At 63.9% G+C, this 27,995-nt stretch overlaps 2 protein-coding genes across 3 annotated transcripts; both read right to left on the bottom strand.

Annotated features, from left to right (window-relative positions):
- Positions 1 to 178: 178 nt before the first annotated feature.
- LOC118690782 (uncharacterized) lies at positions 179 to 3,581 on the bottom strand. The gene is made up of 4 exons (XM_054516201.1): positions 3,349 to 3,581; positions 2,576 to 3,260; positions 1,719 to 1,967; positions 179 to 1,266 (listed from the first exon to the last, which is right to left on the bottom strand). Exons 1-4 carry the CDS (start codon positions 3,579 to 3,581, stop codon positions 1,030 to 1,032), a joined length of 1,404 nt encoding a protein of 467 aa, XP_054372176.1. The 3' UTR covers positions 179 to 1,029.
- Positions 3,247 to 6,847, bottom strand: LOC118690870 (ankyrin repeat domain-containing protein 34C). 2 transcript variants are annotated; one of them, XM_036389838.2, is made up of 2 exons: positions 6,527 to 6,847; positions 3,247 to 6,042 (listed from the first exon to the last, which is right to left on the bottom strand). In XM_036389838.2, exon 2 carries the CDS (start codon positions 5,722 to 5,724, stop codon positions 4,192 to 4,194), a length of 1,533 nt encoding a protein of 510 aa, XP_036245731.1. In that variant the 5' UTR covers positions 5,725 to 6,042; positions 6,527 to 6,847; the 3' UTR covers positions 3,247 to 4,191. The 2 variants fall into 2 exon arrangements, with proteins under 2 accessions (XP_036245731.1, XP_036245732.1); XM_036389839.2 differs by having other exon boundaries at positions 3,247 to 5,759.
- Between the last annotated feature and the right edge of the window lie 21,148 nt (positions 6,848 to 27,995).

The following is a 27,995-nucleotide window of genomic DNA, read 5'->3' as shown; positions in this document are numbered from 1 at the left end:
CTCAGTCCCCACTGTGCAGTGGGAACCCCCTCACAGCCCACTGACACTGCAGCCTCACGCTGGGGCACACACCCGAGTGTCCTCCTCGGGTCCTGTGCCAGGAGCAAGCTCAGCTGTGTGGGCAGGGGGCAAGGCAGGAGGGCAGGCAGAAGCTGTGCCCAATAACAGCAGTGCCAGCCATGCTTGCAGGGATTTATTTGAAAGTGGCAAAGGAAAAGTCTAGTGGAGTTGCTTCAGCTCTGAGAAATGATCTCACACCTGCTTGAGGGCTGGAGGGCCAGCATACCAGTCACTCCAGGGGTCTTGTGGGGCCCCAGGGAATGAGGGGCTGCAGTCCCAGGTGTGTGTGGGTCCCCCGTGCTTCTGGGGCAGGGATGGGGCTTCCTCGGCACGTGTGGGGGGAACGTGTGAGGGGGCTGAGCCTCAGGCACAGACCGGTGTGAGTATGAAAATACCACCTGGTACAGGCACACCACCTGCTGCCAGCCTGAGAACTGCTGCGAGGGGAGGAGCTGGCAGAGCCAGAGCCACCCAGCAAGCAGCCTTCCCTTGGACACTGCTGTTGCTGTGTCCTGCTGCTGGGAGCACCCTGCCCACCACGGGGCAGCTGGGGTGCACTCAGAGACCCCTGCAGCCCACAGGCAGCTCTGCTGGGGCCGAGGGCACTGGGTGGGGGCCGGGGGGGCCAGTGCTGCCCCTGCCCTTGGTGGCTGCACAGGGCTTCAGGGGCAGCGTGTGGTCACATCCCAGTCACGTCCCAGGCCTGAGGGTGCCCCAGTGCTGTGCTGGTGCTGGTCCCACCCGCTCCCCAGTGCAGCCAGAGAACAGGGACAGGCTGGCCAGGCGAGGGGACAGGGTAGGCCGGGCGATGGCAAGTGGGAGGTGATGCTGGGGGACGCCTGTCCTTGGGTGGCTGCGTCACCAGCTCAGCAGTGTCACCCCTGCTCCCACCCCCCGCCTGCCCACGGCACCGATCAGAGGTGCAGTGTCTGTCCCACTGCCTGCTCCACTCGGGCACAGACAGCAGCTCTAGGTGCCAGCTCCGCCGCTGCTGGGTCTCTTCTCGGTGAAGAAGCTCTTGAGCAGCACCACCTGCCCGATGCTGACCACGAAGAGGATGAGGGTTTCCCCCACTGACCAGTACGAGACGCGGCCATTGAGCTCCTCAGCTCTGCTCCTGTCCTGCGCCTCCCGCAGCCGGTAGTGCGTCTGGGAGTCGATCACTGCCTTCAGCATCTCGTGGATGGTGACACAGGCAGATTCCAGCTGGGAACAAGGACAGGAGCACCCTGTTGCTTCTGACATGGCTCAGCTGAGGGAGCCCAGGGCCGTGCCAGAACACTCAAGAGCAGTGTTTGTGTAGCAGGTTTCCTGCCAGAATCCATGCAGGGTGGTTCCCCACTGGCACAGAGCTGAGAGGCCCATGAGGGCACCCGAATGCCCAGCCCAGAGCTCACACCTAGGGATGGAATGGCTGATGCAATTCCCTCACGTGCGATGGACACAGCTGCTGCAGAGAGGGGAACCCAGAGCCAGCACAGCCCCCCCGAGCCAGGCAGAGCAGAGGATGTGGTGTGTGGTGGGGCTGTTGGCCGGCGGTTGGCACTTCTGCATCCAGTGCAGGAGGAAGGGGACACGTCCCCAACTGCCATCCCACAAGGCTGCTTGGGGCTGCAGCAGGACCCTTCCTTCCTCCCTCCTTTCCTCCCAGGACCCACCTGTGTCAGGGCAGTGACGCGGTTGTTCATGTCGGGCAGGATGGGCGGCTCGTCGCCCACCTGGAAGTCAAAGTAGACGATTTTGTGGGAGAAGGTGGAGAACTCGTTGCTGAAGCAGAAGGTGTAGATACCCTTGGCCTCGGTGTGGTGCGAGAAGCTGTCGTACTGCTTCTTGGTCTCCTGGTAGATGGTCTTGCCGTTGGGGTCCTCCACGTAGCAGTCCACATCATAGTGCCCTCCGCTGATCACCTGTGCAGGGAGACGCATCTCCGATGGTGGCACATGCCCAGCGACGTGGCAAGGGCCCCCTGCCCCTGTCCAGCCCCACAGCTGTGTGAGAGGCCAGCGGGCACCATGCCCATGGGATGGGCCCCAGGCCAGGGGAGCCCTGGGGAAGTTGTGCACCACAGTGCCAGCAACTCAGCTGGGGTGCCCATGGCTCAAGTGGGGGGCCTGGAGACAGGAACGGCCCTCATGACCCAGGTCAGGGGTGTCCACGGCTGATGTGGGCACATCCCAGGCCTGGCTCTCAGGTGGGCACTGCTGGGCATGGAACTGGGGCTGGGAACAACTCCTAGTGCAGCATGGAGGGAGCTGGGGTGGAACTGCAGCCCTGCCTGGGGCTCTGCAGGTCACAGGATGGGAGTGCGGGAGAGGCATGGGCAGGTGGCATGGGCAGAGACAACAGCACGCCCACGGCAGGGCTGTGGGCAAGGGGGCACAGGCACCGAGCCCCTGCAGGCACACCCGGGCAGGGGCACAGGGATGGGGCACAAACGGGGCGGAGGGGCCCTGGCAGGGGTTTGGGCAGGGGGTGCAGGCACGGAGCATGCAGGAAGGTACAGGCAGGGTAGTACCTGATAGTCGAGGGTGAACTTGACGCCGCTCTCCAGCTCCTGGTGGAAGCAGCGCTGGGCGCTGTCGGGCAGCTCCAGCGTCAGCTCCGTGCCGCCGGCCCGCAGCGCGCCCAGCAGCGCGGCCAGGCACAGCGTCCGCACCGCGCCCGGCATCGCGCCCCGCACCGAGCCCGGCACCGCCTCCCGTAACCCGGCACCGGCACCCGCAACCCACAACCGGCACCCGCAGGCCGGCACCGCCTCCTGTAACCCGGCACCGGCACCCGCAGGCCGGCACCGCCTCCTGTAACCCGGCACCGCCTCCTGTAACCCGGCACCGGCACCGCAACCCACAACCCGGCACCGCAACCCGCAACCCGGCACCGCCACCCGCAACCCGGCACCGCCACCCGCAACCCGGCACCGGCACCGGCTCCGCACCGCCCCCGGCACCGGCTCCGCACCGGCCCCGCCGCCGGCCCCGCACCGCCCCCTGACGTGGCGCTTCCGCTGCGGGGCGGGGCGCGGGCGGCACCTCCGGCCCCGGGGCGGGCACCCGCGGGGAGCCCGGGAGGGTTCCACCGACCCGGCACCCTGGGCCCCCCCGGCATCTCGGGGCCGGGCGATCCCCGCGGCACTCCCGGGACCCTGTGCGGGCGGCTGGTGTCGGCTCCACGCGAGATCAGCCTCCGTCCCAAGCTGAGCGCTTTATTAATGCAGTGCAAAACCAGTGCACGAGTCTCCGCAGGGCCGCGGCGTCACCCCAACACCTGCCCCTGCGCCCCTGCGCGCACGCAGTCCCGTGAATAACCGCGATCGTGGAGCGATGGAAGCTGCGGGAGCCACGGCCCACGGCCCTGGGGAGCGGCGTGGGGCGGGGGGCCCGCGGGGTCTTGGCTCTGGCGCCGTGCCTGCGGCTTTCCCGGTGGGATGAAGCGCTGGGCTCGGCCCGTGTCACCCTCGGTGGGTTGGCATCCCGGCTTCCCCGCCGCTGGCAGAGGCTCCCGTGCAGCCGGGCTGGGACCATCCTGCTCGGCACTTCCTGAATTCAGAGCTCCTCGGCGTGGCGGGGAATGAACCCCCTGAGGTTCAGATCCTTCAGAGACCAGACAAGCCCATCCCGGCCCACAGCCCACGGGGCTGCAGCGGTGCCGGGTGTGCCGAGCGGCCGCAGCTCCGGGAATCCCGGAGGTGGAGCATTGTCTCCCTCTCCCGCTCCGGGAGAGTACCGGCACGGTCCGTGGCTGCACGGGGATTCCGCTCCTCGAGCCCCCTCCGTACTGAGCCCCTTCCCCTCCTGGAAGGCACTTCATGAACGCCTCGGCCCCAGAGATCACCACCCGGTGCTTCAGGCCGGGATTCGGTGAGAGAACGAGCAGAATGTAAGAAAAGCGGATTGCAACTAGTGAGGAATAAGTGAACTGCAGGTGGGATCCTTGGCACGGAGCTTGGCGATCTGGGACGGTGTGGGATCGATCTCCCGATCAGCCTGATCCCGATTCAGCCCCTGGGCTCAGGGCTGAGCCCCCCGGCCACTGGGTGTCCCCGGAGCCTGTGCCCACTCTGTGTGGGAACTGTCCCGTCTCTGCGGGGACAGCGCGGCCTTGGCCACCTCCCTGTGAGCAAACGGGGCACGGCTACTGCGCCACGACCTCCTCAAAATCGGAGAGGTGCCGCATCTGCTCTGCCTGCATGGAATGTCTGCGGAGGAGCTTCCTGTGGGCCCTCAGATCGCCCCGCCTGGGCGAGCTGGGTGCGAAGGGCACCAGCGGCTTCAGCCCAGCAGCCAGCGGGGAGGGGGCTTTGCTGGAGCCGATGTCAGGAATCGGGGGGTTGGGGTTCACATTCAGGGGGGGCAGGTATCCTGGCCTTGTGTGGGAAATGTGGTCCAGCAGCAGGGTCCCGGACCCTCGCCTCTCCAGCAGGCTGGGCGGCCGGCGCCGGCCGGTGCTGGGCGATGTGCTGGTGCTGCCGGAGGGAGAGTCACAGCAGCCGTCCAGCAAGGCCAGCTGAGACCCGCTCAGCTTGCGCCTCTCGGACGGCGCCTTCCCCGCCTCGGTGACCGGCGGGTCCCCGTTGTGTTCGGTGCCTGGCCTCCACCAGTGGGGAGTGTCCGTCCCTGCGGTGGAGCTGGCGGCCGAGCCGGTGCTCTCCGGCTCCTCGGGGACCGTGGCGCTCCGGGACAGGCACGGGTGGGTGCCCGGGCTCTTCTCATGGGTGGCTTTCCATGCCAGTGGCCCCAGTGCCTGCTCATCCACTGGGGGGAAGAGAGAGGGGTCCCTTCCCTTGCTGCTGCTGCCGCTGCGGGTGAGGGAGGGCTTTTTGGAGAGCGAGAGGTCGCCGATGCCCGTGATGACCTCGCTGTCGGTGCAGACCCGCGTGTCGTCGCGGTGACTGGAGGCCGCCAGCACCGAGGGTGCCACCAGACCCCAGGGCTCTGACCTCAGCCGCTTCAGCCGGGGCAGCTGGGCTCTCCGGGCAGTGCCACCTCGCTGGCCTGGGGAGGGTGGCTCAGTGTCCCCAGGGTGGGAAGGGTGTGGGGTGAGAGTGCTGCTCTCCTTCTCGGCAGGGGAAGGTGCTGAGACAGGAGTTTTCAGGTGGGTGCTGGAGGGGGCTGTGCTCTCCTCGAGGGGAGCCTTCTCCTTGAACTCCAGCGCTGGGGCAACGTTCAGGTACTGCTTGGCGGTCTTGGTGCCAGAGGCTGATGTGTCCATGGTGATGATGATCACCTCCTTCCCCTTGGCTCTGCAGGCATTCAGGAGGTGCTGCAGCACAGCCTTGTCCTCAGCGTTGATGGCGTGGACCAGCGCTGAGGCTCCTGAGTGGTCCTCCAGGCTGGGGTCTGCCCCGCTGTCCAGCAGCAGGGACACCACGTCCCCCCCAGCCCCGCGGATGCAGGCGTGCATGAGCGCCGTCTTGCCAGACTTGTCCTGGATGTTGGGGTCGGCTCTGTTGTCCAGCAGGTACTTCACCATCTTGGCCTTGTGGCTGCTCTGCTGGTCCACGTGCGTGGTGATGCAGGCCACCATGAGGGCGGTCTCGCCCTTGTCGTTGCTCTCGTTGATGTAGGCGCCCCCCTCCAGCAGCAGCCGGGTCAGCCGCAGCCGGCCCAGCCACACGGCCTTCAGCAGGGAGTTGCCCCCCAGCTCCAGCTCTGTCACTTCATCCATGGCTGCTGCTTCCCGCTGGGTGACGGCAGCGGTGCCTGTGGGGGAACCACGGGGAAGAGGTGAGCCCCGCTGCTTTGTCCCTGCCTTCCTGGGATGCTCTGGGCACTGTCCCACGTCCCACTGTCCCTGAGGCTGTGTCCCTACACCTGGTGCACACAGCTGCCAGGATGGGTGCCTTGGCTTCCCCAGGAGATCAGAGAGCTTCTGGTGGTCTCCACTGGCCTGCTGTGTCTGGGGGCCGCAGCACGAAGCACACTGGAGACGGTGTGAACTTCCCTGATGGCTTCCTGGGCTGGAGCCGGGATCTCTGCTTCCTCACTGCCGGAGGGAAGCAGAAGCGGCCAGTCATGCTGTCTATTGTGTTTCTACCGCCCCCTGCTTCTGCCGCCCCACTGACCCCCGCTGCCACCCCCTCCTGCTGCCCCCGCTCCCTGTCTCACTCCTCAGAGTGCTCCTGGAGCCCCGAGCAGCCGGTGCCCAGAGAGCGCCCCTGGAGAGGGCACAAGCCTCCCGGCCCTTCCCACCCCTCCGTGCCCTCCGTGGGATCCTGCGGCCCCTGGACCCGCGGTCAGTGCCCGCTTAGCTCCCAGCCCCTCCCAAAGGCGCCCACGGTGCCGCTCCCTGCCCGTGAGCTGCCCACGGCCCCTTCCCGTGCGGACCCTCGGACCCGGGGGGAAGACCCGGGGGCGGCTCTCCCCCGCTGCCGCCGGGGCTGCTGTGCCTCGCGCCCCTCCGAGCCGCGGCCATCCCGCGCCGCCCCCGGCTGCGGTGGTGACGGTGGGGAGCGCATCCCACCCGGTACCTGCTGCCCGTGGCGGTGTGCGGTGCCGCTCTCCGGGGTTGGTGCCGCTGCCCCGTTCCCTGTGCCGGGGCTGGTGAGGTGCCGGTGTCGGTGCCGAGTGCCGGGTACCGGTGCCGAGTGCCGGGTACCGGTGCCGACCGTTGGTGCCGGTGCCGGGTACCGGTGCCGACCGTTGGTGCCGGTGCCGGGTGCCGATGCCGATCGTTGGTGCCGGTGCCGGTGCCGGTGCTGGTGCCGATCGTTGGTGCCGGTGCCGGTACCGGTGCCGATCGTTGGTGCCGGTGCCGATGCCGGTGCCGGTGCCGGTGCCCGGCGCTGCGCGAGGAGGAGGGCGCGGGGGGCGGCGCGTCCGCCCGCAGGTGGGTGCGGGGAGCGGCGGGCGGGGGTGTCCGTGTGCGGGGGGCTGCAGGATCTGTGTCCGTGGGCTGGGGGCTGTAGGGTCTGCAGGGTTTTTCTCCGTGTGCGGGGGGCTGCGGGGTCTCTGTCCGTCTGCGCCCACCCGTGCGGGGTCTGTAGGGTCTGTGTCCGTTTGCAGGGGGCTGCGGGGTCTCTGTCCGTCTGCGCCCACCCGTGCGGGGTGTCTGTGCGTGTCCCTGCTCCGGGGCTCCCCAGAGCCCGAAGATCCCTGAGCCCGCAGCTCCCCGCACTCGGAGCAGGGGCAATCACGGCCCCCCGAGCCCCCTCTGATGTTAATGACTGCGCGGTTTGAGCGCTCGCCTGGAGCAGCCCGAGGGCACCTGGGGCACAGGAGCGCTCCGTGCCGGGCAGGACCAGCTCGGGTCCCGCGTCTGCTCCCCGGGCACGGCTGCCCTCGGTGCCAGGGCTGCGCCTGGCAGTGTGCTGCCTCTCCGGCCCTCCTTCGCCCCCAGCCCCGCAGCTGGGCAAGAGCCTGCTTCCCAGCAGCTTCCTCCACCTCCCTCGGGGTCCCTTTCAGAGCAGTCCCAGCAGAAAGGGAATTTGGAGGAAGGGGGAAATGGTCACAGATGCCCCCGACCACCACCCTGACATCCCAGCTGTGAGGGTGTTTGTCATCACACCCCCCATATCACATTAACATTTGGGGAGATTTGTCTTGTGATTAATAAAATATAATTTAATATTGCAGCGCTCCTCATTCAGAGATGATGACAATGAGAATCAGAGCCAGCAGAGAAATTAAGTCAGTCTTACTATGTTAGGGAACATTTGGCAAATCTTATGGCAGGTTCCTCCTGACTTGGTAACACAGACACTCTGCAGTACCTGCCTAAATTGGCCATAACCCCCCCAAAAATGTGTTTATCTGTCCATTTTCTGATGCATGAGCACACCACTTTACTTGGCAAAAATAAACACACTAACTCCTAACAGCAACATAATCTGAACACCTTGACAAAATAAACATCTTAAAAATAAACTCCTGATGGTGGCAGGAGGAGCCCAGGCTGCCCAGGGGAAGCCACCACATCCCCCTGGTGAGGGGGCTCTGCTCTGCTCCCAGTGTGGGTCAGGGATGGAGACAAGGAGGGAGGAGGTGCTTGTGGGGAAAGAGGGAAGGTCCTGGGTGCCTGATGATGGCAAAGAGGAGAATGCTGGCAGTGGGGCTTGGGGAGAATGCTGGCAGTAAGGTTTGGGGAGAATGCTGGCAGTAAGGCTTGGGGAGAATGCTGGCAGTGGGGCTTGGGGAGAATGCTGGCAGTGGGGCTTGGGGAGAATGCTGGCAGTGGGGCTTGGGGAGAATGCTGGCAATGAGGCTTGGGGAAAATGCTGGCAGTAAGGCTTGGGGAGAATGCTGGCAGTGGGGCTTGGGGAGAATGCTGGCAGTGGGGCTTGGGGAGCCCCCTCCCCTGCAGGAGCCCCTTTGTGCTCTGCCCCCCTTGCTGCTCCTGCGAGTTCTCACCCCTGTGCTGCACCCCAGGCTGGCTGCTCCTGGCTGGAAAGCAGGAGTGACCTATCCTTGAAGATGTTAAACCCCAAGAATTCCCTTTCCTGCTCCACCAGCCTAGTCTCACCAACCTCCAGGTGTCCATGGGTGGGAGATGCCCCAGCAGGGAAGGGAGCGTGGCAATGCCAGCTCTGTTACACCAGTCCTGGGAGGGCAGCAGGGTGGCCCCTGCCTGCTGCCAGAGGGCCTCAAATCTGCCCCATCCCTGCCCTGGCTTTGCAGAGCCAATGTGTCCACCTGTCTTCATCCTCCTTGTCTTCCTCCCCAGTATCTGTGCCATCCCTGAGGATGCCATGGCAACGGGCTGCAGGGATGGCTGCTGGAGAGGCTGCAGCTCTGTGAGGGCTCGGAGCCGTGGGCTTGGTCTCAGCAGTGCCCCTGCAGCCTTGGGGCAGCAGGATGGGCTCCAGACATGACCAGTTTGGGACAAAACTGGGATGGGGTGGCTTTGAGGTGGCTGGGTGCGGCCACAGGGTGCTCTGCCCCCACGGAACAGCCCTGCAGGGTGCGGAGGGCTGGGCAGTGCCTGCAAGTGCTGCTGGTGATGCCAGTCCCCTGTGGCACGGGTGGCACCCGGGATCCTCACCTGGGCAGGACAGAGAGGGCAGAGGTGACAGAGCCGTGTCACTGCAGAGAACAGCAGAGATGCTGGAGGCTTTGTGGGGCCATCCCAGCTCTACCCCACCTGGATGAGCAGCCAGGGAGCTGTCACCCCTTTGTTAGAGCCTGCTGAGGTTCTGGCTGGGGTCTGGCCCTGCCTGGAGGAGGGGGAGCTGCTTCATGGGGCTGTAACGGGGCTGTTTGTTCTCTGTGGGGTGCCCGGGGCATTCGAGGGGCTGCAGTGATGCCTTGAGGGGCTGAGATTGTGGCAGCAGGGACAGGATGGCGAGGGGCTGTGGGCTCCATGTTCTCCTCAGCCCTGGAGGAGCTGCAGGCCCTGGCTGAGCAGAGCTGGGTCTGCCTGCTGGGGAGGGGTCCTGCACCACCTCCAGGCACAACCTCGGGCTCCGGGCTCAGGCCCAGGGGTGCCAGGGCAGCCTCAGCAAGGGCTGGACCAGCCCCGTGTCCCCAGAGGCAGTGGCTGCTGGCAGGTTCTATTTTAGGTGCTTTGCCGAGGGCTGTGTGAGCTGTTCCTGCCAGCTCATCCCCTCACGGCTGCTGTTCCCTGCTCACAGCCAGGCTTCTGGGGCTGAGGCTGCCCCGGGGGAGCAGCAGAGCCCCGGGGGAGCAGCAGAGCCCCGGGGGAGCTCAGTGTTCCGGGGACCCCTGGCTCTGCTGCTGCTCTGCTGCTGCTGCTGCTGCTGCTGCTGCCTGGGGCACAGCCCGGGTCCCCCCTTTGGCACCGGGCAGGGGGTCCCAGCCCACCAGAGTTCAGCCCCAGCCCCTCCTGGGGCTTCACGGAGGAGAGGGTGCAACCGTGCCCACAGCACCTTGCTTTCCAGTTCTGAGCAGAGCTGGAGCCTGGCTCAGGTTTGTACCTGCTTTAATCGGGACCCTGATTTCTCCTGCTGGAAAAATGGGTGTACCAGAGATCAGTCAGCTAAAATCCATTAGTGACAGCCCTGCCACTCCCTGTGGCCGTGCAGCGCCACACACTGCTGCTCCTTGTCCCCTCTGGTGGCCCTGGCCAGACGGCTGAGCTGCCTTGCTGAGACCTTGCCCAGCGTGGCAGCCCCTGGAGCAGGCTGGGGAAGCAGCAGCTCACCCCAGCCCGGGGCACCAGAGTGAGGGGTGGAGCAGGTCTGTGTGACCCCCCTTCCTGGGGCACTGCCGAGGGCACGGGGCTGGCACACACCTCTGGGGACAGAGGGGGGTCCCAGGGGACCTGAACGGGTGGTGCAGAGGGGGCTCACGCAGTGGGTGATGATGCAACAGGTGATAACAGGGGGTGATGCAGGGGGTGATGCAGTGGGTGATGCAGTGGATGACGCAGTGGGTGATGCAGGGGGTGATGCAGGGGGTGATGCAGCAGATGATGCAGTGGGTGATGCAGGGGGTGATGCAGGGGGTGATGCAGTGAGTGATGCAGGGGGTGATGCAGGGGGTGATGCAGGGGGTGATGCAGCAGATGATGCAGGGGGTGATGCAGGGGGTGATGCAGGGGGTGATGCAGGGGGTGATGCAGGGGGTGATGCAGGGGGTGATGCAGGGGGTGATGCAGCAGATGATGCAGTGGGTGATGCAGGGGGTGATGCAGGGGGTGATGCAGTGGGTGATGCAGTTGGGGGTGATGCAGGGGGTGATGCAGTGGGTGATGCAGGGGGTGATGCAGGGGGTGATGCAGGGGGTGATGCAGTGGGTGATGCAGGGGGTGATGCAGTGGGTGATGCAGGGGGTGATGCAGGGGGTGATGCAGGGGGTGATGCAGGGGGTGATGCAGGGGGTGATGCAGCAGATGATGCAGGGGGTGATGCAGGGGGTGATGCAGGGGGTGATGCAGTGAGTGATGCAGGGGGTGATGCAGGGGGTGATGCAGGGGGTGATGCAGCAGATGATGCAGTGGGTGATGCAGGGGGTGATGCAGGGGGTGATGCAGTGGGTGATGCAGTTGGGGGTGATGCAGGGGGTGATGCAGTGGGTGATGCAGTGGGTGATGCAGTTGGGGGTGATGCAGGGGGTGATGCAGGGGGTGATGCAGGGGGTGATGCAGTGAGTGATGCAGTGAGTGATGCAGGGGGTGATGCAGGGAGTGATGCAGCAGATGATGCAGTGGGTGATGCAGTGGGTGATGCAGCAGATGATGCAGTGAGTGATGCAGTGGGTGATGCAGGGGGTGATGCAGGGGGTGATGCAGTTGGGGGTGATGCAGGGGGTGATGCAGCAGATGATGCAGTGGGCGATGCAGGGGGTGATGCAGTGAGTGATGCAGGGGGTGATGCAGCAGATGATGCAGTGGGCGATGCAGGGGGTGATGCAGTGAGTGATGCAGGGGGTGATGCAGCAGATGATGCAGTGGGTGATGCAGGGGGTGATGCAGGGGGTGATGCAGTGGGTGATGCAGGGGGTGATGCAGGGGGTGATGCAGGGGGTGATGCAGTGAGTGATGCAGTGAGTGATGCAGGGGGTGATGCAGGGAGTGATGCAGCAGATGATGCAGTGGGTGATGCAGTGGGTGATGCAGCAGATGATGCAGTGAGTGATGCAGTGGGTGATGCAGGGGGTGATGCAGGGGGTGATGCAGTTGGGGGTGATGCAGGGGGTGATGCAGCAGATGATGCAGTGGGCGATGCAGGGGGTGATGCAGTGAGTGATGCAGGGGGTGATGCAGCAGATGATGCAGTGGGCGATGCAGGGGGTGATGCAGTGAGTGATGCAGGGGGTGATGCAGCAGATGATGCAGTGGGTGATGCAGGGAGTGATGCAGGGGGTGATGCAGGGGGTGATGCAGGGGGTGATGCAGGGGGTGATGCAGGGGGTGATGCAGTGAGTGATGCAGTGGGTGATGCAGTGCTTCTGGAAGAGACTGCATCACCCAAAAGCAGCTGCATCATCACAGGGAGCGGCTCTGATGTCTCTATAGCAACCGTGGGGTAAAAATAGTGCAGCAGCTTCAGGGAGCTGTCAGGGCCTGGCAGGGATCGCTGCTGGCATGGGTGCGTGGGGAGCAGGGGCTCAGCAGGGAGCAGGGCTGAGCTTCCCTGTTCTGTCCCCAGGTCTCATTTTAAGCAGGAGTGGAGCTCTCTGGGGCTCTGAGAGCCCAGGGCAGGAGGGAGCAGGGTGCTCCAGCTGTGGGGCTCAGGCAGTGGCAGAGCAGCACGGAGCCCCTGGCTGCCTGTGCCCCGACTCCCCGCGTGTCCCCACCCCTGCCCTGCCCTGGCTGGGGGCAGTGACAGAGTTTGCACAGCAGGGTCTGTCGGTGCCCCGTGCAGAGGATTCCCTGTGCCCTGATCACGCCTGCACCCTCCCTGCCGTGGTGCTGAACTTGGATCCAGGCTGGATCCGTGTCGCACCGGCAGCTCTGTGGCTGCACTGGCCACCACGGCCTCACAGGTGACTGTGCCTGCTGTCTCCTCTCTGAGCTGGCACCTCCGTGCCCATCTGAGGCCTGAGCAGAGTTTCAGCATCTCCTGTAAGTTTGGAGATGGGTGGGGAAGGGATCTCTCTGGACTCTGCCCCTCAGTGTGAGGAGCTGGTTTGGCTCAGACTAGCAACTTGTGGAAAGCTCTGAAAATCAGACTGTGGTGGCCTGTGCCACTGAGCAGCCAGAGCTGCTCCCCTTGGTGTCACTGGTGTCACTTGGTGTCACTCAGTGCTGGGCCTTGGAGAGTGGCAGCTTCTGTCCCTTGCTGGGCCCTGGGGATGCTGTGGGGCTGGGCAGCAGGCAGGGGATGGGCCCTGGGGATGCTGTGGGGCCGGGCAGCATGCAGGGGATGGGCCCTGGGGATGCTGTGGGGCCGGGCAGCATGCAGGGGATGGGCTCTGGGGATTGGGGATGCTGTGGGGCTGGGCAGCATGCAGGGGATGGGCTCTGGGGATTGGGGATGCTGTGGGGCTGGGCAGCAGGCAGGGGATGGGCCCTGGGGATGCTGTGGGGCTGGGCAGCAGGCAGGGGATGGGCCCTGGGGATGCTGTGGGGATGCTGTGGGGCCGGGCAGCATGCAGGGGATGGGCTCTGGGGATTGGGGATGCTGTGGGGCTGGGCAGCAGGCAGGGGATGGGCCCTGGGGATGCTGTGGGGATGCTGTGGGGCTGGGCAGCAGGCAGGGGATGGGCCCTGGGGATGCTGTGGGGCTGGGCAGCAGGCAGGGGATGGGCCCTGGGGATGCTGTGGGGATGCTGTGGGGCCGGGCAGCATGCAGGGGATGGGCTCTGGGGATTGGGGATGCTGTGGGGCTGGGCAGCAGGCAGGGGATGGGCCCTGGGGATGCTGTGGGGATGCTGTGGGGCTGGGCAGCAGGCAGGGGATGGGCCCTGGGGATGCTGTGGGGATGCTGTGGGGCTGGGCAGCAGGCAGGGGATGGGCTCTGGGGATGCTGTGGGGATGCTGTGGGGCTGGGCAGCAGGCAGGGGATGGGCTCTGGGGATGCTGTGGGGATGCTGTGGGGCTGGGCAGCAGGCAGGGGATGGGCCCTGGGGATGCTGTGGGGCTGGGCAGCAGGCAGGGGATGGGCCCTGGGGATGCTGTGGGGATGCTGTGGGGCTGGGCAGCAGGCAGGGGATGGGCTCTGGGGATTGGGGATGCTGTGGGGTTGGGCAGCATGCAGGGGATGGGCCCTGGGGATGCTGTGGGGCCCTGGACCATCCTCTCTCATTGGCAGCAGGGCTGGGAGCTGTCCTGGTGGGCAGGGGGGCAGAGAATTGTGTTTGTGTCCCTGTCCTCACCCTTGGCTTCTTGTGCCCCTGTGTCCACCACTGCACCCCCAGGTACCCCCGTTCCCCCTCCTTCCCTCTCCCAATCCTGCAGTTGCTGTTGCCTTGACAACTCCTCTCTCTCCCTACACCATTTCCCCTCTGTAATCTGCACATTCCTGCACCTCCACGTGGGCTTTCCCCATGGCGTGCTCCAGAGGGGCAGCAGAGCACCCCTCACCTCAGGAGGCTGGAAATGCCCCTGGTACCAGGGTGGAAATCAGATCCTGGCAGGAGGAATGAATCTCCGTGGGTGGCAGCGGGGGATGAGGCCACTTGTGCTGTAACGGGTGAATCACTGAATCCCAGAATGGCTTGGGAGCTCCTTAGAGCCCATCCCATCCCACCCCTGCCATGCAGGGACACCTTCCACTGTCCCAGGTGCTCCCAGCCCTGTCCCGCCTGGCCTGGGACACTGCAGGGACCCAGGGGCAGCCCCAGCTGCTCTGGGCAGGCATGGAAGGGATGGAGTGACAATGCAATTTGTGGGATTATTTACCAATTAAGGTGACAGTGTGCTGTGATGGGGCAGGGAGAAGAAAAAGCTTGGGCTTTCTGGGCACTGTGTTTATTGCTTGTGGGAATGGGCAATGAATTCCTTGTGGTTTTGGGGGTATTTCTGGGGGTTTTCTGGGCTTTGGATAGGTGATTCCCTGCTCTGAGCTCCTGGAATCAGTGCTGCAGCTCTGATGCTGGCAGGGCACAGGCACTGAGGTCCAGTGTGGGCCTTGCCCTGGGATGGGGATGCAGCTCTCACCCGGCACTGTCCTGCATTTCCTTGATATTATTGAACTAAGTTTTATAAATATTCATGGCAAGAAAATCAATGCAAAAATATTCCATTGTCTTACTTTGCTCTTTTAATTTTAGAAACTCGTTTTCTCTTGAGCCATTACAATGCTCTTTGGGTTGTGTTTAACTCCCAATTCTGAGGAATCCCCACAGGGAACAGCAACAGGAAAATGTCACTGCCTGGTCCCTGGGCATGGCAGAGGTGTGGGGCTCCAGACTGACCTGGAGACACAGCCCAGGATCTGGGCTGCTGGATCCTGACTCAGCCAGAGCTGAGGGATGAAATGTCTTCAGCCTGGAGAAGGGAAAGCTCTGGGAATACCTCAGAGCTCCTTCCACTGCCCAAAGAGGCTCCAGGAGAGCAGCAGAGGGACTGAGAACAGGACATGGAGTGCCAGAACAAGGTGGGATGGCTTCCAGTGCCGGAGGGCAGGGATGGATGGGACTCTGGGCAGGGATTGCTCCCGGGGAGGGTGGGCAGGCCCTGGCACAGGGGGCCCAGAGCAGCTGAGGCTGCCCCTGGATCGCTGGCAGTGCCCAGGGCCGGGTTGGACACTGGGGCTTGGGGCACCCTGGGGTGTTGGGAGGTGTCCCTGCCGCGGCAGGTGTGCAATGGGATGAGCTTTACGGCCCCTGCCATCCCCAAGCGCACCGCACCCTCTGCCCCGGGGTGGCACCGCAGCCGCTGTTGCGCCGAGCCTGAGGAGAGGCTGAGCGGAGGCAGGAGCAGATCCGAGTTTGCACTGCTCGGAGCGCGTGTCGGAAGAGAACGGATCCGTGTTTGATGACAGAGCAGCGCAATAACCTGCAATTAGCCGCGCTCGGTGCCTGCGGGGGCGGCGCTCCCGGCAGCGCGGGGCTGAGCGATGCTGCGCCGTGCCCGGGGCTGGGACCCTGCCCTGTGCCCGGGGCTGGCAGCGCCCCTGGGACCCTGCCCTGTGCCCGGGGCTGGGACCCTGCCCTGTGCCCGGGGCTGGCAGCGCCCCTGGGACCCTGCCTTGTGCCCGGGGCTGGCAGCGCCCCTGGGACCCTGCCCTGTGCCCGGGGCAGCGCCCCTGGGACCCTGCCCTGTGCCCGGGGCTGGCAGCGCCCCTGGGACCCTGCCCTGTGCCCGGGGCTGGCAGCGCCCCTGGGACCCTGCCCTGTGCCCGGGGCTGGCAGCGCCCCTGGGACCCTGCCCTGTGCCCGGGGCTGGCAGCGCCCCTGGGACCCTGCCCTCTGCCCGGGGCAGCGCCACTGCCCTTCCCGGGGCTGGGACCCTGCCCTGTGCCCGGGGCTGGGACCCTGCCCTGTGCCCGGGGCTGGCAGCGCCCCTGCCCTTCCCGGGGCTGGGACCCTGCCCTGTGCCCTGCTGGGGGCTCGGCTGCTGCCCTCCCTGTGTCCCTGCCCCTGGGGTCACCCTGAGCCCTTGGCTCCCGTGCCCCGGTGCAGCCGTGGCTGGGGCTCAGGCAGGGCTGGCCGCGACAGCGACACGAGGGACAGTGGAATGTGCACACGCGTGTCCCCGCGGCCGGCCCTCGCCCTGTGCCCCAAGGGCTGCATCCACTTTAATATCTCTGCCGAGTGAAATTTCCTGGTGCGGCTTTCATGTCCGCCGGGACACTTATGAAATATCCGGCTGCTGGTTTTTTTTTCTGAAGAAGTGGAATTTCCTATTCGGGACTTTAATATCGGGGCTACGTGCTCGGGGCGAGCGGCGGCCGCGGCGCTGGCTCAGCCGCCGCCCCCGGGCCCGGCTCCCCGGGAATTCGGCTGCCTCAGGAGTTTTCCGGTGCCGCTAAGCCGCCTTTTCATGGCTGATCACCCCACCTGCCGCGGGGGAAAGCCAAATCCACGCTGACAGCCCGCCGGCGGCTGTTTGCAGAGGGATCACATGAGGTCCCGGCCCCCATCAACCCCTCATGCAGAACTCACATCTGGGGCTCTCGGGGGCTCCGGGCGCTCACCCCACCCATTTGGGGTTCCCGGTAGCTTCAGGCCCCCACCCTGGCCAGTCTGGGGCTCTCGGAAGCTCCCGGTGCTCCCCAGGGAAGCCCCCAGTGCCCAGGGATGCCATGACCGCTCCGCTTCTGTCCCTCAGCCGGCCCAGGGCGGGATGGTGGGGACAACCCCACTCCTCCCTCACTCCATTTTGTGCGTCCACCGCCACCTCCACCCTTCCCCGGAGCAGCCGAGGGGCTGCCTGGGCTCTGTGTAGAGCAGCGCTGGGACCCGCGAGTGCTCCGAGCCCACCGGTGCCAGCCGCTGCAGTGTGAGCCCGGAGCTGAGGCGTGGCGGGGTCACACCCTGCCCGCCCCTTGGCCTGGGGCCGGAGTCACTGGGGGGGACAAAGCGTGTCCCAAATTCTGACCCGTCCCTCTGTGCTCCAAGGGCACGCTCGGGGTTGTGGCAGGGACTGGCTGTGCAGAGGATCCCCACAGGGCTGCAGAGGGAGAAAAGAGCCGTGCCTGGCACAGGACAGTGCGGCACCACTGTGGCAATGTGGCACCACTGTGGCAATGTGGCACCACTGTGGCAATGTGGCAGTGAGCCTGGGGGGCTGAGACTCCCACACTGGGGCTGAGTCAGTGTCTGGGGCCCAGCCAGGGGTCAGAAGGGGCCCCAGCTCTGGAGCAGAGGGGCTGGGTTTAGGGGGTGCACCTTTAGGGGGTGGGTTTAGGGGTGCATCCCCTCCCCAGGCCATGTGCATGCAGCGCCTGACACGGAGCTGCTCCTCCACTTTGCTCCCTGCCCTGATGCCTGCACCTGGGAATTCAGGGGATCTGGGGTACCCACCCCTGTGGGGCTCGGGGATCCCCTGCAGCCTTGGGCTGAGCAGCAGGGAGAGCAGGGAGAGCAGGGCAGTTCTGGGGGGTGTCGGTGCTTTGGGGAGCCCCTGGGGCTGAGCAGGGGGTGCTGTGGGGGTCACGGGGGCCAGGGCAGCCCCGGGTGTGGGCTGTGCACCCATGGGGTTCGGCCAGGCCAGGCTGTATCCCCTGGGGAAAGAAACCTCCTCTCTGTGCTGGTGCTGGCTCTTTCCTCTCCACCCAGCCACGCATCCATGGGCAAGCACCCCAGGACTGGCATTGTGCTGGCACTCACTCTGCCATTGAACACTTCAGAGGAGGCAGGAAAGGTCTGACAGGTGGGAATAGCTGGAAAACTGGGAAAAGGAGGATGGACATGTGGAGGGATTCCTGGGTGCTTTAGGGCATCGGTTTGCCGTGCAGGGGCAGCGCCTGTGGGAGCTCTGGCAGCCCCGGGCCGGGTGGGACCTGGGGTGCAGCACCCCGAGGGGATGGGAGCACAGAGACCCCCTTACCTCATGCCGGGGTCTGCTGCCCTTGTCCCGCTGCAGTGCTCACCATTGCCTCCGGCTGCTGCGGCTGGAGATGGCCGGCAGGAACTCACCTAGAAACCCAGGGAAATGTCGGGAATAAATGGCTTTAAACGGGAACAATTGCAGGCACAGGAAGGCACAGGAGTTTTACACTCATTTCTTACTTTCAGAATGATTCTTTACGTTGATCCCAAAGAATTCCCAGCTAACTTCACTGAAACACAAGCAAACGGTAACGCATTAAAAAGCATTTCAAGAACCTTTTCCAAAAAGATGCATTTTCCTGCTGGAGACCTGCTGCAGATGCTGAAAGGGAAAACCCCGGAGCGACGGGACCCGCCAGGCTTTAGTGGAAAAAGATACTTCTGCATCCCCTGCGCTTGGTTTGCGGCCGGGTTGCGCCGAGCCCACATCTGGAGCTGCCCAGGCACGGATGCAGCTGGAGCCGGGCCGCGGCCGGGGCAGCCCGGGGGCCACCGGCGCGGCAGGACGGTGCTCGTGTCACTCGCATACCCTTATCAGTTCTCCGTCCAACAGTCAGGTGCAGAAGCTGGGCTGGAAAAGTGATAAGGGCACGAGAGCGGCCTCAGGAGAGCGGCGGGGCGCACCCCGCAGGTTCGGCCGGTGCGGAGCGGCGGGGACGGAGCTCGGGCTGCGGCCGGGCGCCTCTTGCCGCCGGAGCTGCCGGGGAGCGCGGGTGCCGCAGCCCAGCCTGCCCGCAGCGAGTGCCCCGCGCCCTGGGCTCGTCTGCTCCGGCCCCCCGGACACTCCCCATGCACAACTTTCATAACTCAGTCCCCTCCCTGCGGGGAGGGACCGTCCCCCCGGGGCTGAGCCGGCACCCGCCGGCGGGGCGCGGTGGGACCTGCCCGCCGCCGGATTAAGCCGAATAAATCGCGGGGGTGCAGCCGGGCGGATTCGTCTGACGCTGCAGAAAGGCACCCGCAGCCGCACGGACCCCAGGCCGCGGTGTCACACCCCCGAGAGGCAGGAAAGCCCCACGGCAGGGGCAGGGAAGGGTCTGGTGCCGCCGCTCCCGCTCCAGCTGCTCAGAGAGGTGTTGGGGCGCCTGTGACAGTGGTGACGCCCCATCCTGTGCCCCACGGCAGCGTCACCATGTCCCCACGCTGTCCTCCACATCCCCCCTGAGTGCTTCCTCCCGTCACACACTCGAGCAGAGCGGCTGAGCCCGGTCTGTCCTGGGCAGTCACGGGCATCCCCAGCCATGCAGCAGAGCCCGGGATGTCTGGGGGCCATGGCCAGCCCTGGCCAGCATCACCCTCACTCCAGGCCAGCCCTGGCCAGCATCACCCTCACTCCAGGCCAGCCCTGGCCCCCAGCACCCTCAGCCCTGCCGTTCCCAGCTGCAGGGCAACCGAGGCTGAGCCATGCAGCCCTCCCTCCCCTCGCAGCCGGGCAGGTTGATCCTGCCGTGCCCTGGCTCTCAGGGGCGTTGGCCACCGGCAGGAGCAGCCCCGGCCATGGAGGGGACTCGGGCTGGGCCGGAGATTGTCCCGGTGTGAGTCAGCAGCCCCGGAGCTCTGGGCTGGGCCAGGCAGGCTGTCCCTGCCGCCAGGGACCTGCTGTCCTTCGGCCCTGGGTGCCCCGGGACTGGCAGCAGCAGAGAGAAGGGTGGAGGTGACAGAGCAGCTGGCAGTACCAGTGCCTTGGGCTGATTCAGGTGCCCTGCATCATCCCTGTCCTTCCAGCGTCTCAGTCACTGCTTCCCAGGGCTGTGCCACCCTCTCCCAGGCATGGAATGAGCACAGGATGACATTGCAGGTGGAAATAGCATGTTTTTCCAAACTAAAACACCTCTACAGTTCCTGTTGGAAGACAGTGAGCTGTGGAAACTCCTGCATGTGTGGGACATCAAGGCCTGCTTTCTGTGGGCTCTGGGTGGCTGTGGCCACAATCCCTTCTGGTTTTGGTCCAGGTTTATTTGCTGCTTGAAGGACAAAACAAAAGATGATGATGGGGCCCAGTATACCTGGCCCATGGAGCAGGGAGGCAGCTGGAGCCTGTGCTGCCTGTGTCTCTCGGGCTGGGACACTGTCCTTTGTCCCTTGGCCCTCCAGAGCCACCCCACAGGTAGGAGACAATGGCAGTCATGTCCCCTCTGTTTTGGATGGTGTGAAATAGAGGGGTTTGACAAACCAGGGCAGCAGCAAAGGGCTGGGAGAGCACGCCACTCGTGCAAGGGGTCCGTGTCCAACCAGCACCCCCGGCCCAAAGACCCCCGGCTTCAGCCAGGGCATGGCACAGCCCCTCTCCTGGGAGCTGCGAGGATCTCGGGCAGTGTTGGGACAGGCAGCGCTGCCGGCGGCTCCCGGGGCGCTCCCACCTGCCCAGCACCCTCCGGGCACGGTGGGAACCGCAGCCAGACAGGGCCCGGGGGCTGGCTGCGGCCGGAGCCAGGGCTTTGATGTCCCTGAGCGTGCTGGGCAAGCACAAAGGCCCTGTTGGTTTGGGTGATTATGTAGCTGAGCGGCTCCGGGATGTGAACATTCAGTGCAGAGTAAACAAGGCTCGCTCCCCAAACGGGCTGCCTGGCACGGCGCTGGTTCCCGCGGTGGCAGAGGGGCTGCTGTCCCCAGGGCAGGGCAGCAGTGGGGCCGGGGCCGAGCCCGTGGGGCTGTGACACCCATCGGGTCCCAGAGCTGCAGGGCCGGGATGGTCCCACCACCTCCTGGCTCTGCGGCAGTCGCGAGGGGCTGGAGCCTTGTGTGCCAAGCAAGGGTCGGCGCTGCTGCTCCCGTCAGCAGGTTCGTTTGTGCTGCCTGTGCCCCCATCTCTGTTATTAAACAGTGAGAGCTCTCTCGCTGCCGCTGGAGGCCGGCGGGGCGGGAATCCCCCCGAGGTGGGAGGAAATTGCGAATACCTCGGAACCGTCCCTCTGCCGGCGCTGCCTGCTCCGAGCAGCGGCTGGGAGCCCTGAGGGTGCGGAGGGGCCTCGTGTCCTGCGGGCGCCGCGGGCGATGTGCCGGCACTGGCAGCGGACTGAGCTTCCCCAGGCTCCAGCTTAGCTCTGCGTTCAGCTGCTTGGAGGGGACCCGCACATCCCCTCGTTCCAGCCCCCTGACACGAGCAGGATCTAACCCAAACCTCCCACCGGGCCGGGCGGCTCCAAAACCCGCCCGACCCGGCCTTAAACGCTTCCAGGGAAGGGACAGCCACAGCTTGTGCCCTGGCCAGGTGCCCGTGGAGGCGGTGGGGCTGCACTGCTTCCCGCAGCCGCTGGATGTCACCTACAATGCGGGCTGGATGTCCCGTAAAATATGGGCAGGATGTCCCCTACCGTATGGGCTGGATGTCCCGTAAAACATGGGCAGGATGTCACCTACATATGGGCTGGATGTCACCTACAGTATGGGCTGGATGTCACCTACAATATGGGCTGGATGTCACCTACAGTATGGGCTGGATGTCCCTTTACAGTATGGGCTGGATGTCACCTACAGTATGGGCTGGATGTCCCTTTACAGTATGGGCTGGATGTCCCCTACAGTATGGGCTGGATGTCCCTTTACAGTATGGGCTGGATGTCACCTACAGTATGGGCTGGATGTCCCTTTACAGTATGGGCTGGATGTCACCTACAATATGGGCAGGATGTCACCTACAATATGGGCTGGATGTCACCTACAGTATGGGCTGGATGTCACCTACAATATGGGCTGGATGTCACCTACAATATGGGCTGGATGTCACCTACAAATGGGCTGTGCGGGCACGGCTCTGACCCCTACATGGCTCTGACCCCACAATCTCTGACCCTACACAGCTCTGACCCCACAATCTCCCGGTGCCATCCCAGCCCGTACCCACCAGCTTGAGGGGCAGAGATAATGCACCCCCAATGCCAAACTTGCTTTTCCCAAGCTCAACCGGGTTTTTCCAAGCTCTGCCCTTGCCGGTTTCCAGCAGGACACGGCAAACGCTGGCTCGGCACAGGCGGGCTCACCCTGGCCGCCGGCGCTGAGGCTGAGGCTGAGGCTGAGGATGATGAGGATGAGATGAGGATGAGGCTGAGGCTGAGGCTGAGGCTGAGGTATGAGATATGATGAGGATGAGGATGAGATGATGATGAGGATGAGGCGGGTCTGAGGATGAGGATGAGGATGAGGCGGGGTCTGAGGATGAGGATGAGGATGAGATGGGTCTGAGGATGAGGATGAGGATGAGGCTGAGGATGAGGATGAGGCTGAGGCTGAGGCTGGGGATGAGGATGAGGATGAGCTGGGGCTGGGGCTGAGGCTGCTGCCGGTGCCGGTGCCGGCGAGCGCGGAGGGCAGCGGCGGCACCGGGAACGGGCCCCCGGGGCACAGGAGCGCTTCCCCCGGCTCTCGCAGCAGAACTGTGCGAGAAGGGAATGAAACCGGTACCGCGATCCCTGGGAGGGAGGAGCAGCGCCGGCCGCTGCTGAGCTGTGCCATGAGATGCAGGTGAGCCAGAGCCAAGAGCTGCAGCAGAAAGCGCTGGGATTTGGGAAAACGTGTTTTTTCTATAAACTCCTACTCAGCTGTTGCAGAGGAGGGTGAGGAGCTGCAGCGTGCCCGGCACTCCGACTGCCCCTCTCCCCAACCAGCCTGAGCATCGTGACTGCACAGGGTCGACTCCGGGAACATCGGGAAGAAGAAGCCAGGGGATGTGTGTCCAGAACCCCGTGCCGGCACTCAGAGCCCGGTCCCAGCACTCAGAGCCCGGTCCCAGCACTCAGAGCCCTGTCAGTGCACTCACAGCCCTGCCCAGCACTCAGAGCCCTGTTCCTGCACTCAGAGCCCTGTTCCTGCACTCAGAGCCTGTTCCTGCACTCAGAGCCCTGTTCCTGCACTCAGAGCCCTGTTCCTGCACTCAGAGCCCTGTTCCTGCACTCAGAGCCCTGTTCCTGCACCAGAGCCCTGTTCCTGCACTCACAGCCCCTGCCCTGCACTCACAGCCCTGCCCTGCACTCACAGCCCCTGCCCTGCACTCACAGCCCGGTCTCTGCACTCAGAGCCCTGCCCAGCACTCAGAGCCCTGTTCCTGCACTCACAGCCCTGTTCCTGCACTCACAGCCCTGTCCCTGCACTCACAGCCCTGCCTGCACTCACAGCCTGCCCCTGCACTCAGAGCCCTGTTCCTGCACTCACAGACCTGTTCCTGCACTCAGAGCCCTGTTCCTGCACTCAGAGCCCTGCCCTGCACTCACAGCCCCTGCCCTGCACTCACAGCCCTGTTCCTGCACTCAGAGCCCTGCCCTGCACTCACAGCCCTGTTCCTGCACTCAGAGCCCTGTTCCTGCACTCAGAGCCCTGCCAGCACTCACAGCCCTGTCGGTGCCCTCACAGCCCTGTTCCTGCACTCACAGCCCTGTTCCTGCACTCAGAGCCCTGCCCTGCACTCAGAGCCCTGTCGGTGCCCTCAGAGCCCCCTCCCAGCACAGCCCTGCTCTCTCTGCCACAGGCAGGTGGCACCCGGTGCTGTCCCAGCCTCCTCCCTGACGCCAGTGTCAGGGCATCCTCGGCGTTTCTGGGCTTTCCAGAAGAATGGCAAAGGGAATGAAGGATCAAAGGTCAGTGAGCAGGAGAGCAGAGTATTTCTGGAAAGGCCGGGAGCGGCGATTGCTCACAGCCTGGCGCGCATGGCCGGCGCCGGCTGGGCAGGCTGGGCTGGCACAGGGAGGGCACAGCCGAGGGTGTGCCCCACACAGGGATGGCAAAGCCCGGCCCGGGTGCACGGTGCTTGTGGGGACAGCCCTGGGTCACACAGGGTCACCCCGCCCAGGGAAAGCGAGGTACAGCCCCGCTGGAGCGAGACCAGGCGAGGCCACGGAGCTGCCCCAGGGCTGCAGCCCCTCTGGAGCCGGGCTGGGACACCTGGGGGGGCTCACCTGGAGAGGGGCAGGGTCCAGGGAGAGCTCAGAGCCCCTGGCAGGGCCTGGAGGGGCTCCAGGAGAGCTGCAGAGGGACTGGGGACAGCATGGAGGGACAGGACACAGGGAATGGCTCCCAGTGCCAGAGGGCAGGGCTGGATGGGATATGGGAATGAGGAATTGTGGCAGGCCCTGGCACAGGTGCCCAGAGCAGCTGGGGCTGCCCCTGCATCCCTGGCAGTGCCCAAGGCCAGGCTGGACACTGGGGCTGGGAGCCCCTGGGACAGTGGGAGGTGTCCCTGCCATGGCAGGGGTGGAACAAGGGGGTTTGTGAGATCTCTGCCAGCCCACTCCATTCTGGAATTCTGTGATTTGGCAGCTGTTTTCCCCTCTCCCGAGCTCAGAGTGTCTCTCACAGGCAGAGCCAGTGCACAGCTGTGCTGCAGGTGTCTCTGGAGCAGAGCTGAGTGAGCGCTCCCTGCACTTTCCCAATGACAAACTGGATTAGAGTACAGTCCAATATTCCACAGGGTAAAGGAGTATCCTGACAATGGACCCACATCACGAGGAGCTGGTGCTGTCAGACAGCCCCTCCTCATTTCAGAGACACTCCTTGGCTCACGAGCCAGACTCCATTTCCCAGGCAAAGCCCCCTGTGCCCCTGCCCCACAGGTTGAACCCTCCCAGTGCCTCCAGCCGGGCACAGGCCTGGCCAGTGCCACCCCAGGGTGGGTGACCCTGAGAGAGCCCTCTCCCCCAGCCCTGTCCCCTGTCCCTGAGCCCCCAGGGACCCCGGCTGCACGCGGGCTCAGCCCACGGGCTCCTCTCCTCGGTGCCTTCGGCGGGGGACGGCTCCTCCTCTTTCCTCATCCCCATTTATTTTTGGCTCCCAAGTTGTCATAAATGATTTGAGCTCAACAGTTTTTAAAATTTGAACTCCAAACAGCTATTTAAAGCCTTGACAGGATGCAGGAGTGTATTAGGAGCTTATTTTTAGAGCCTTTCTTAGGGTGAGAGGCTCGCTCAGCATCACTTGCTCCCCGTGACGGACTGAGGCCAGCGTGGGAGCCCCTCTGAGCACCTGGGGCTGCCAGGGGGATGTCCTGGGTGGGAACAGCAGGAGCCCCATCCTCGGTGCCACGAGAAGCCAAGCAGGCACAGAGTGCCCCGTCACCAGCAGCTTGGGATCAAGCATTGCAGAGCAAAAGGGATTTGATTGGAGAGGGCTTTGAATGTGCTGGTCCTCAGAGTTCCTGTGATTAATATAGCAGTTAATTAGCATGGTGAAGATTTTAAAACTTCTGTTAATTAGAGGTTGATGTTACTCTGTGTCCCAGTGCTTCAGGATGGAGGAATCTTCCCAAACAACCCCATCTCTCTGTGCACTGTTCCTTTCTGACTTTGTGCACGTGGATTCTCCTCCCAGTGTGCACCAGTTCTGGTAGCCTCACACATTTCATTATTTTATTTTATTTTATTTTATTTTATTTTATTTTATTTTATTTTATTTTTAATTCTATTCTATTTCTATTCTATTCTATTCTATAATTTTAAAAAAAATATCTCTTGACTATTGTTCTGATCTGGGATATTATTTTGGCCCGCACTTAATTAGTCATAATTCAGAGGTTTTCATAAGTCACACACTGCACATGCTGAAGTGCTAATGAGGCATTTCCATGCTGAATCACCAACTAATGATTTACCAGGATGATTTTGTTATTAAATCCCAACCCCTGGCTCTGGCGAGCAGCGCTGGGAGACGCCTGTTTGCTAATACACGGAGACAGTGGAATGCAAGCAGAAAATATTATGAACTCGTCATCAGAGCGCTGACATATTGATGTGGCACCTGCACCTGCCTGCAGGGTTTTCCAAGGCCGCCGGTGAGGAGGGCTGACAGATCGGTGATCTGCAGAGCCGGGCTGCTCCTGCGCTGCAGCCCCGCTCCCGCACAGCCGGGACCCGGCAGCGCAGGGGAGCGAACCTCGGGCACTCCGCCCATCCCCGGGACCCTCGGGCAACGGGGCGCACGGGGCTGGGCTCTGCACCGCCCTCCCTCAGCCTCAGCCTCACCGCGGTGCCGCTGCCATCAGGGTAACTGAGCCCATCGTGGTACCCAGGGACATCCTGGTACACGGGAGAATCCTGGTGCCCGAGGAGGAATCCTGGTGCCCGAGGGAATCCTGGTACCCAGGACATCCTGGTACCGAGGGAAATCCTGGTGCCCTGGGAATCCCTGGTACCCAGGGACATCCTGGTACCCAGGGACATCCTGGTACCTGAGGACATCCTGGCACATGGGAGAATCCTGGTACCCGAGGGCATCCTGGTACCTGAGAGGAGTCCTGGTGCCCGAGGGAATCCTGGTACCCAGGACATCCTTGTGCCCGAGGGAATCCTGGTGTCCAAGGGAATCCTGGTACCTGAGGAAATTCTGGTACCTGGGAACATCCCAGAACCCGAGGACACCCTGGCACCTGAGGGCATCCTTGTACCTGAGGGAATCCTGGTACCCAAGGAGATCCCAGAAGCCGAGGTCACCCTGGCCCCCCGGTGCATCCTGCCCGGCTGAGGGGATGTCAGTGAATGCTCCCACCAGGTTCTGTGCCAGGGTGCCCAGTGCATCCCAGTGGCGGTGGGGGCCAGGGCTGGGGGCTCAGCCATGATGGTGGGTGGGAACAGGGCCCCTGCTGCCCCCGGGGTGCTGCCCGGGCTGTGTTTGGCTAGCTGAGCCATAATTCCCGTGCCGTATTTCCCGGTGAAGGAGCAGCGTCCCGGCCGCCGTGCTGTGTCCCGCTGGCAGCAGCACAGACGCGGTGGCACTTGTCTCTTCATCCTCTCCCTGCTGCTGCCGCTCCTGTGGCAGGCTGGGGCTGGCGGCGGGAGCCGGAGCCGTGTTTTGCAGGCTGCAGCGCAGCTGGTGCCCGCGCCGGGGGAAGGGAAGGTGAGCGAGGTGGAATTCGGAACCGATTCGCTGCTGACATCGGCACGCCGCAGCCCAGCGGCTCCTGCTGGTGCAAACATCTCCACGGGGGACCGGGGAAGTGATGCATTTAGAGGGATTCTAGCAAGAAATTGCAGAAATGCCTCCCTGGGGCCGAGGTAAAGGGTTGTTAGCGGCGGTGTTTATTCATGAGCACAGCCAGCCAGGGAAGGATGAATCCTGGAATTGTTCTGGGAGCGGAGCGGGGAGATGCATCCATTTCTCTCCCTGCTCCACCTGCACTGACAGTTCCATGGCTGGGGGGAGGGCAGGTCCCGTCCCAAGGGGATCTGGAGAGTGGGGAAAATTTCCTTGGAGCGACATGGGGGCTGGCACCAGCCAGATGTTTTGGTTGCTGCAAGAATCCATGTGTGCTAGGGAAGTTTGCAAATGGTTGGGCAGGGAAGATTCTGATTGAAGACCCGTTTCAGAATCAGCTGATCCAGAGGTGATGGTGATGAGGGAGTATTTTGTGGATCAGTAGTGCTCTGTTTTGGGCAAAAGGGCAAAGAACTGACAGAGCTCTGTCATTGTCCCTGGATTGTGTACAATTGTGCAGGTGAATAAATCTGTGAATCCCAGAACAGTTTGGGCTGGAAAGGACCTTAGAGCCATCTCATCCCACCCCTCCCATGGACAGCTTCCTCTATCCCAGGCTGCTCCAAGCCCTGTCCAACCTGACCCTGGGCATTTCCAGGGATCCAGAGGCAGCCACAGCTCCCCTGGGCACCCTGTGCCAGGGCCTCATCCCCTTCACAGGGTGGAATCCTTCCCAAAACCCCATCTAACCCTGCCCTCTGGCAGTGGGAAGCCATTCCCCATGTCCTGGCACTCCAGGCCCTGTAAACAGTCTCTCTCCAGCTCTCCTGTACTCTCTCAGCCCATGGATATTTTGAAGAGTGGCCGTGCACGGTATGCCTGTGCCCTGAACTGCTCTTCTCCTGCCCTGGCACCTCCAGGCACACATTCACCTCCTGTTTTAGGAGAACGTTGTGCCTCCTTTTGCTGTTGCTGTGCTCCTGGGATGGGGCAGCTCCCAGACCCGTGGCTGCCTGCCCAGCCTGGGTGCTGGCCCCACGAGTGCTGCAGTGGCTTTGACGGGACCCCGAGCCCCGTGGTGACTTTGGTGGCACCGTGAGCGTGGCAGTGGCGTTGGGGTGCCCCCATGCAATGAATGCCCCGGGCTGCATTAACCCTTTCCACAGCCCGGGCAGTGCTGGCACCCTGCGTGCTGCCGTGGCCGGG

Source organism: Molothrus ater, chromosome 13, assembly GCF_012460135.2.
Source record: "Molothrus ater isolate BHLD 08-10-18 breed brown headed cowbird chromosome 13, BPBGC_Mater_1.1, whole genome shotgun sequence".
Taxonomy (NCBI): domain Eukaryota; kingdom Metazoa; phylum Chordata; class Aves; order Passeriformes; family Icteridae; genus Molothrus; species Molothrus ater.
Note: the sequence above shows the minus strand (reverse complement) of the source record. Positions and strands in the feature narration are given on the sequence as shown.

Bases quoted from the DNA above. Each gene is read 5' to 3' on its own strand.
- LOC118690782 (XM_054516201.1), bottom strand. From the start codon at position 3,581: ATGGTCCCAGCCCGGCTGCACGGGAGCCTCTGCCAGCGGCGGGGAAGC. The intron at 3,261-3,348 runs GTGCGCGCAGGG...GCATTAATAAAG, and splicing joins GCGGTTATTCACGGGACTGC to CGCTCAGCTTGGGACGGAGG. The intron at 1,968-2,575 runs GTACTACCCTGC...CTCCCTGCACAG, and splicing joins AGTTCACCCTCGACTATCAG to GTGATCAGCGGAGGGCACTA.
- LOC118690870 (XM_036389838.2), bottom strand. From the start codon at position 5,724: ATGGATGAAGTGACAGAGCTGGAGCTGGGGGGCAACTCCCTGCTGAAG.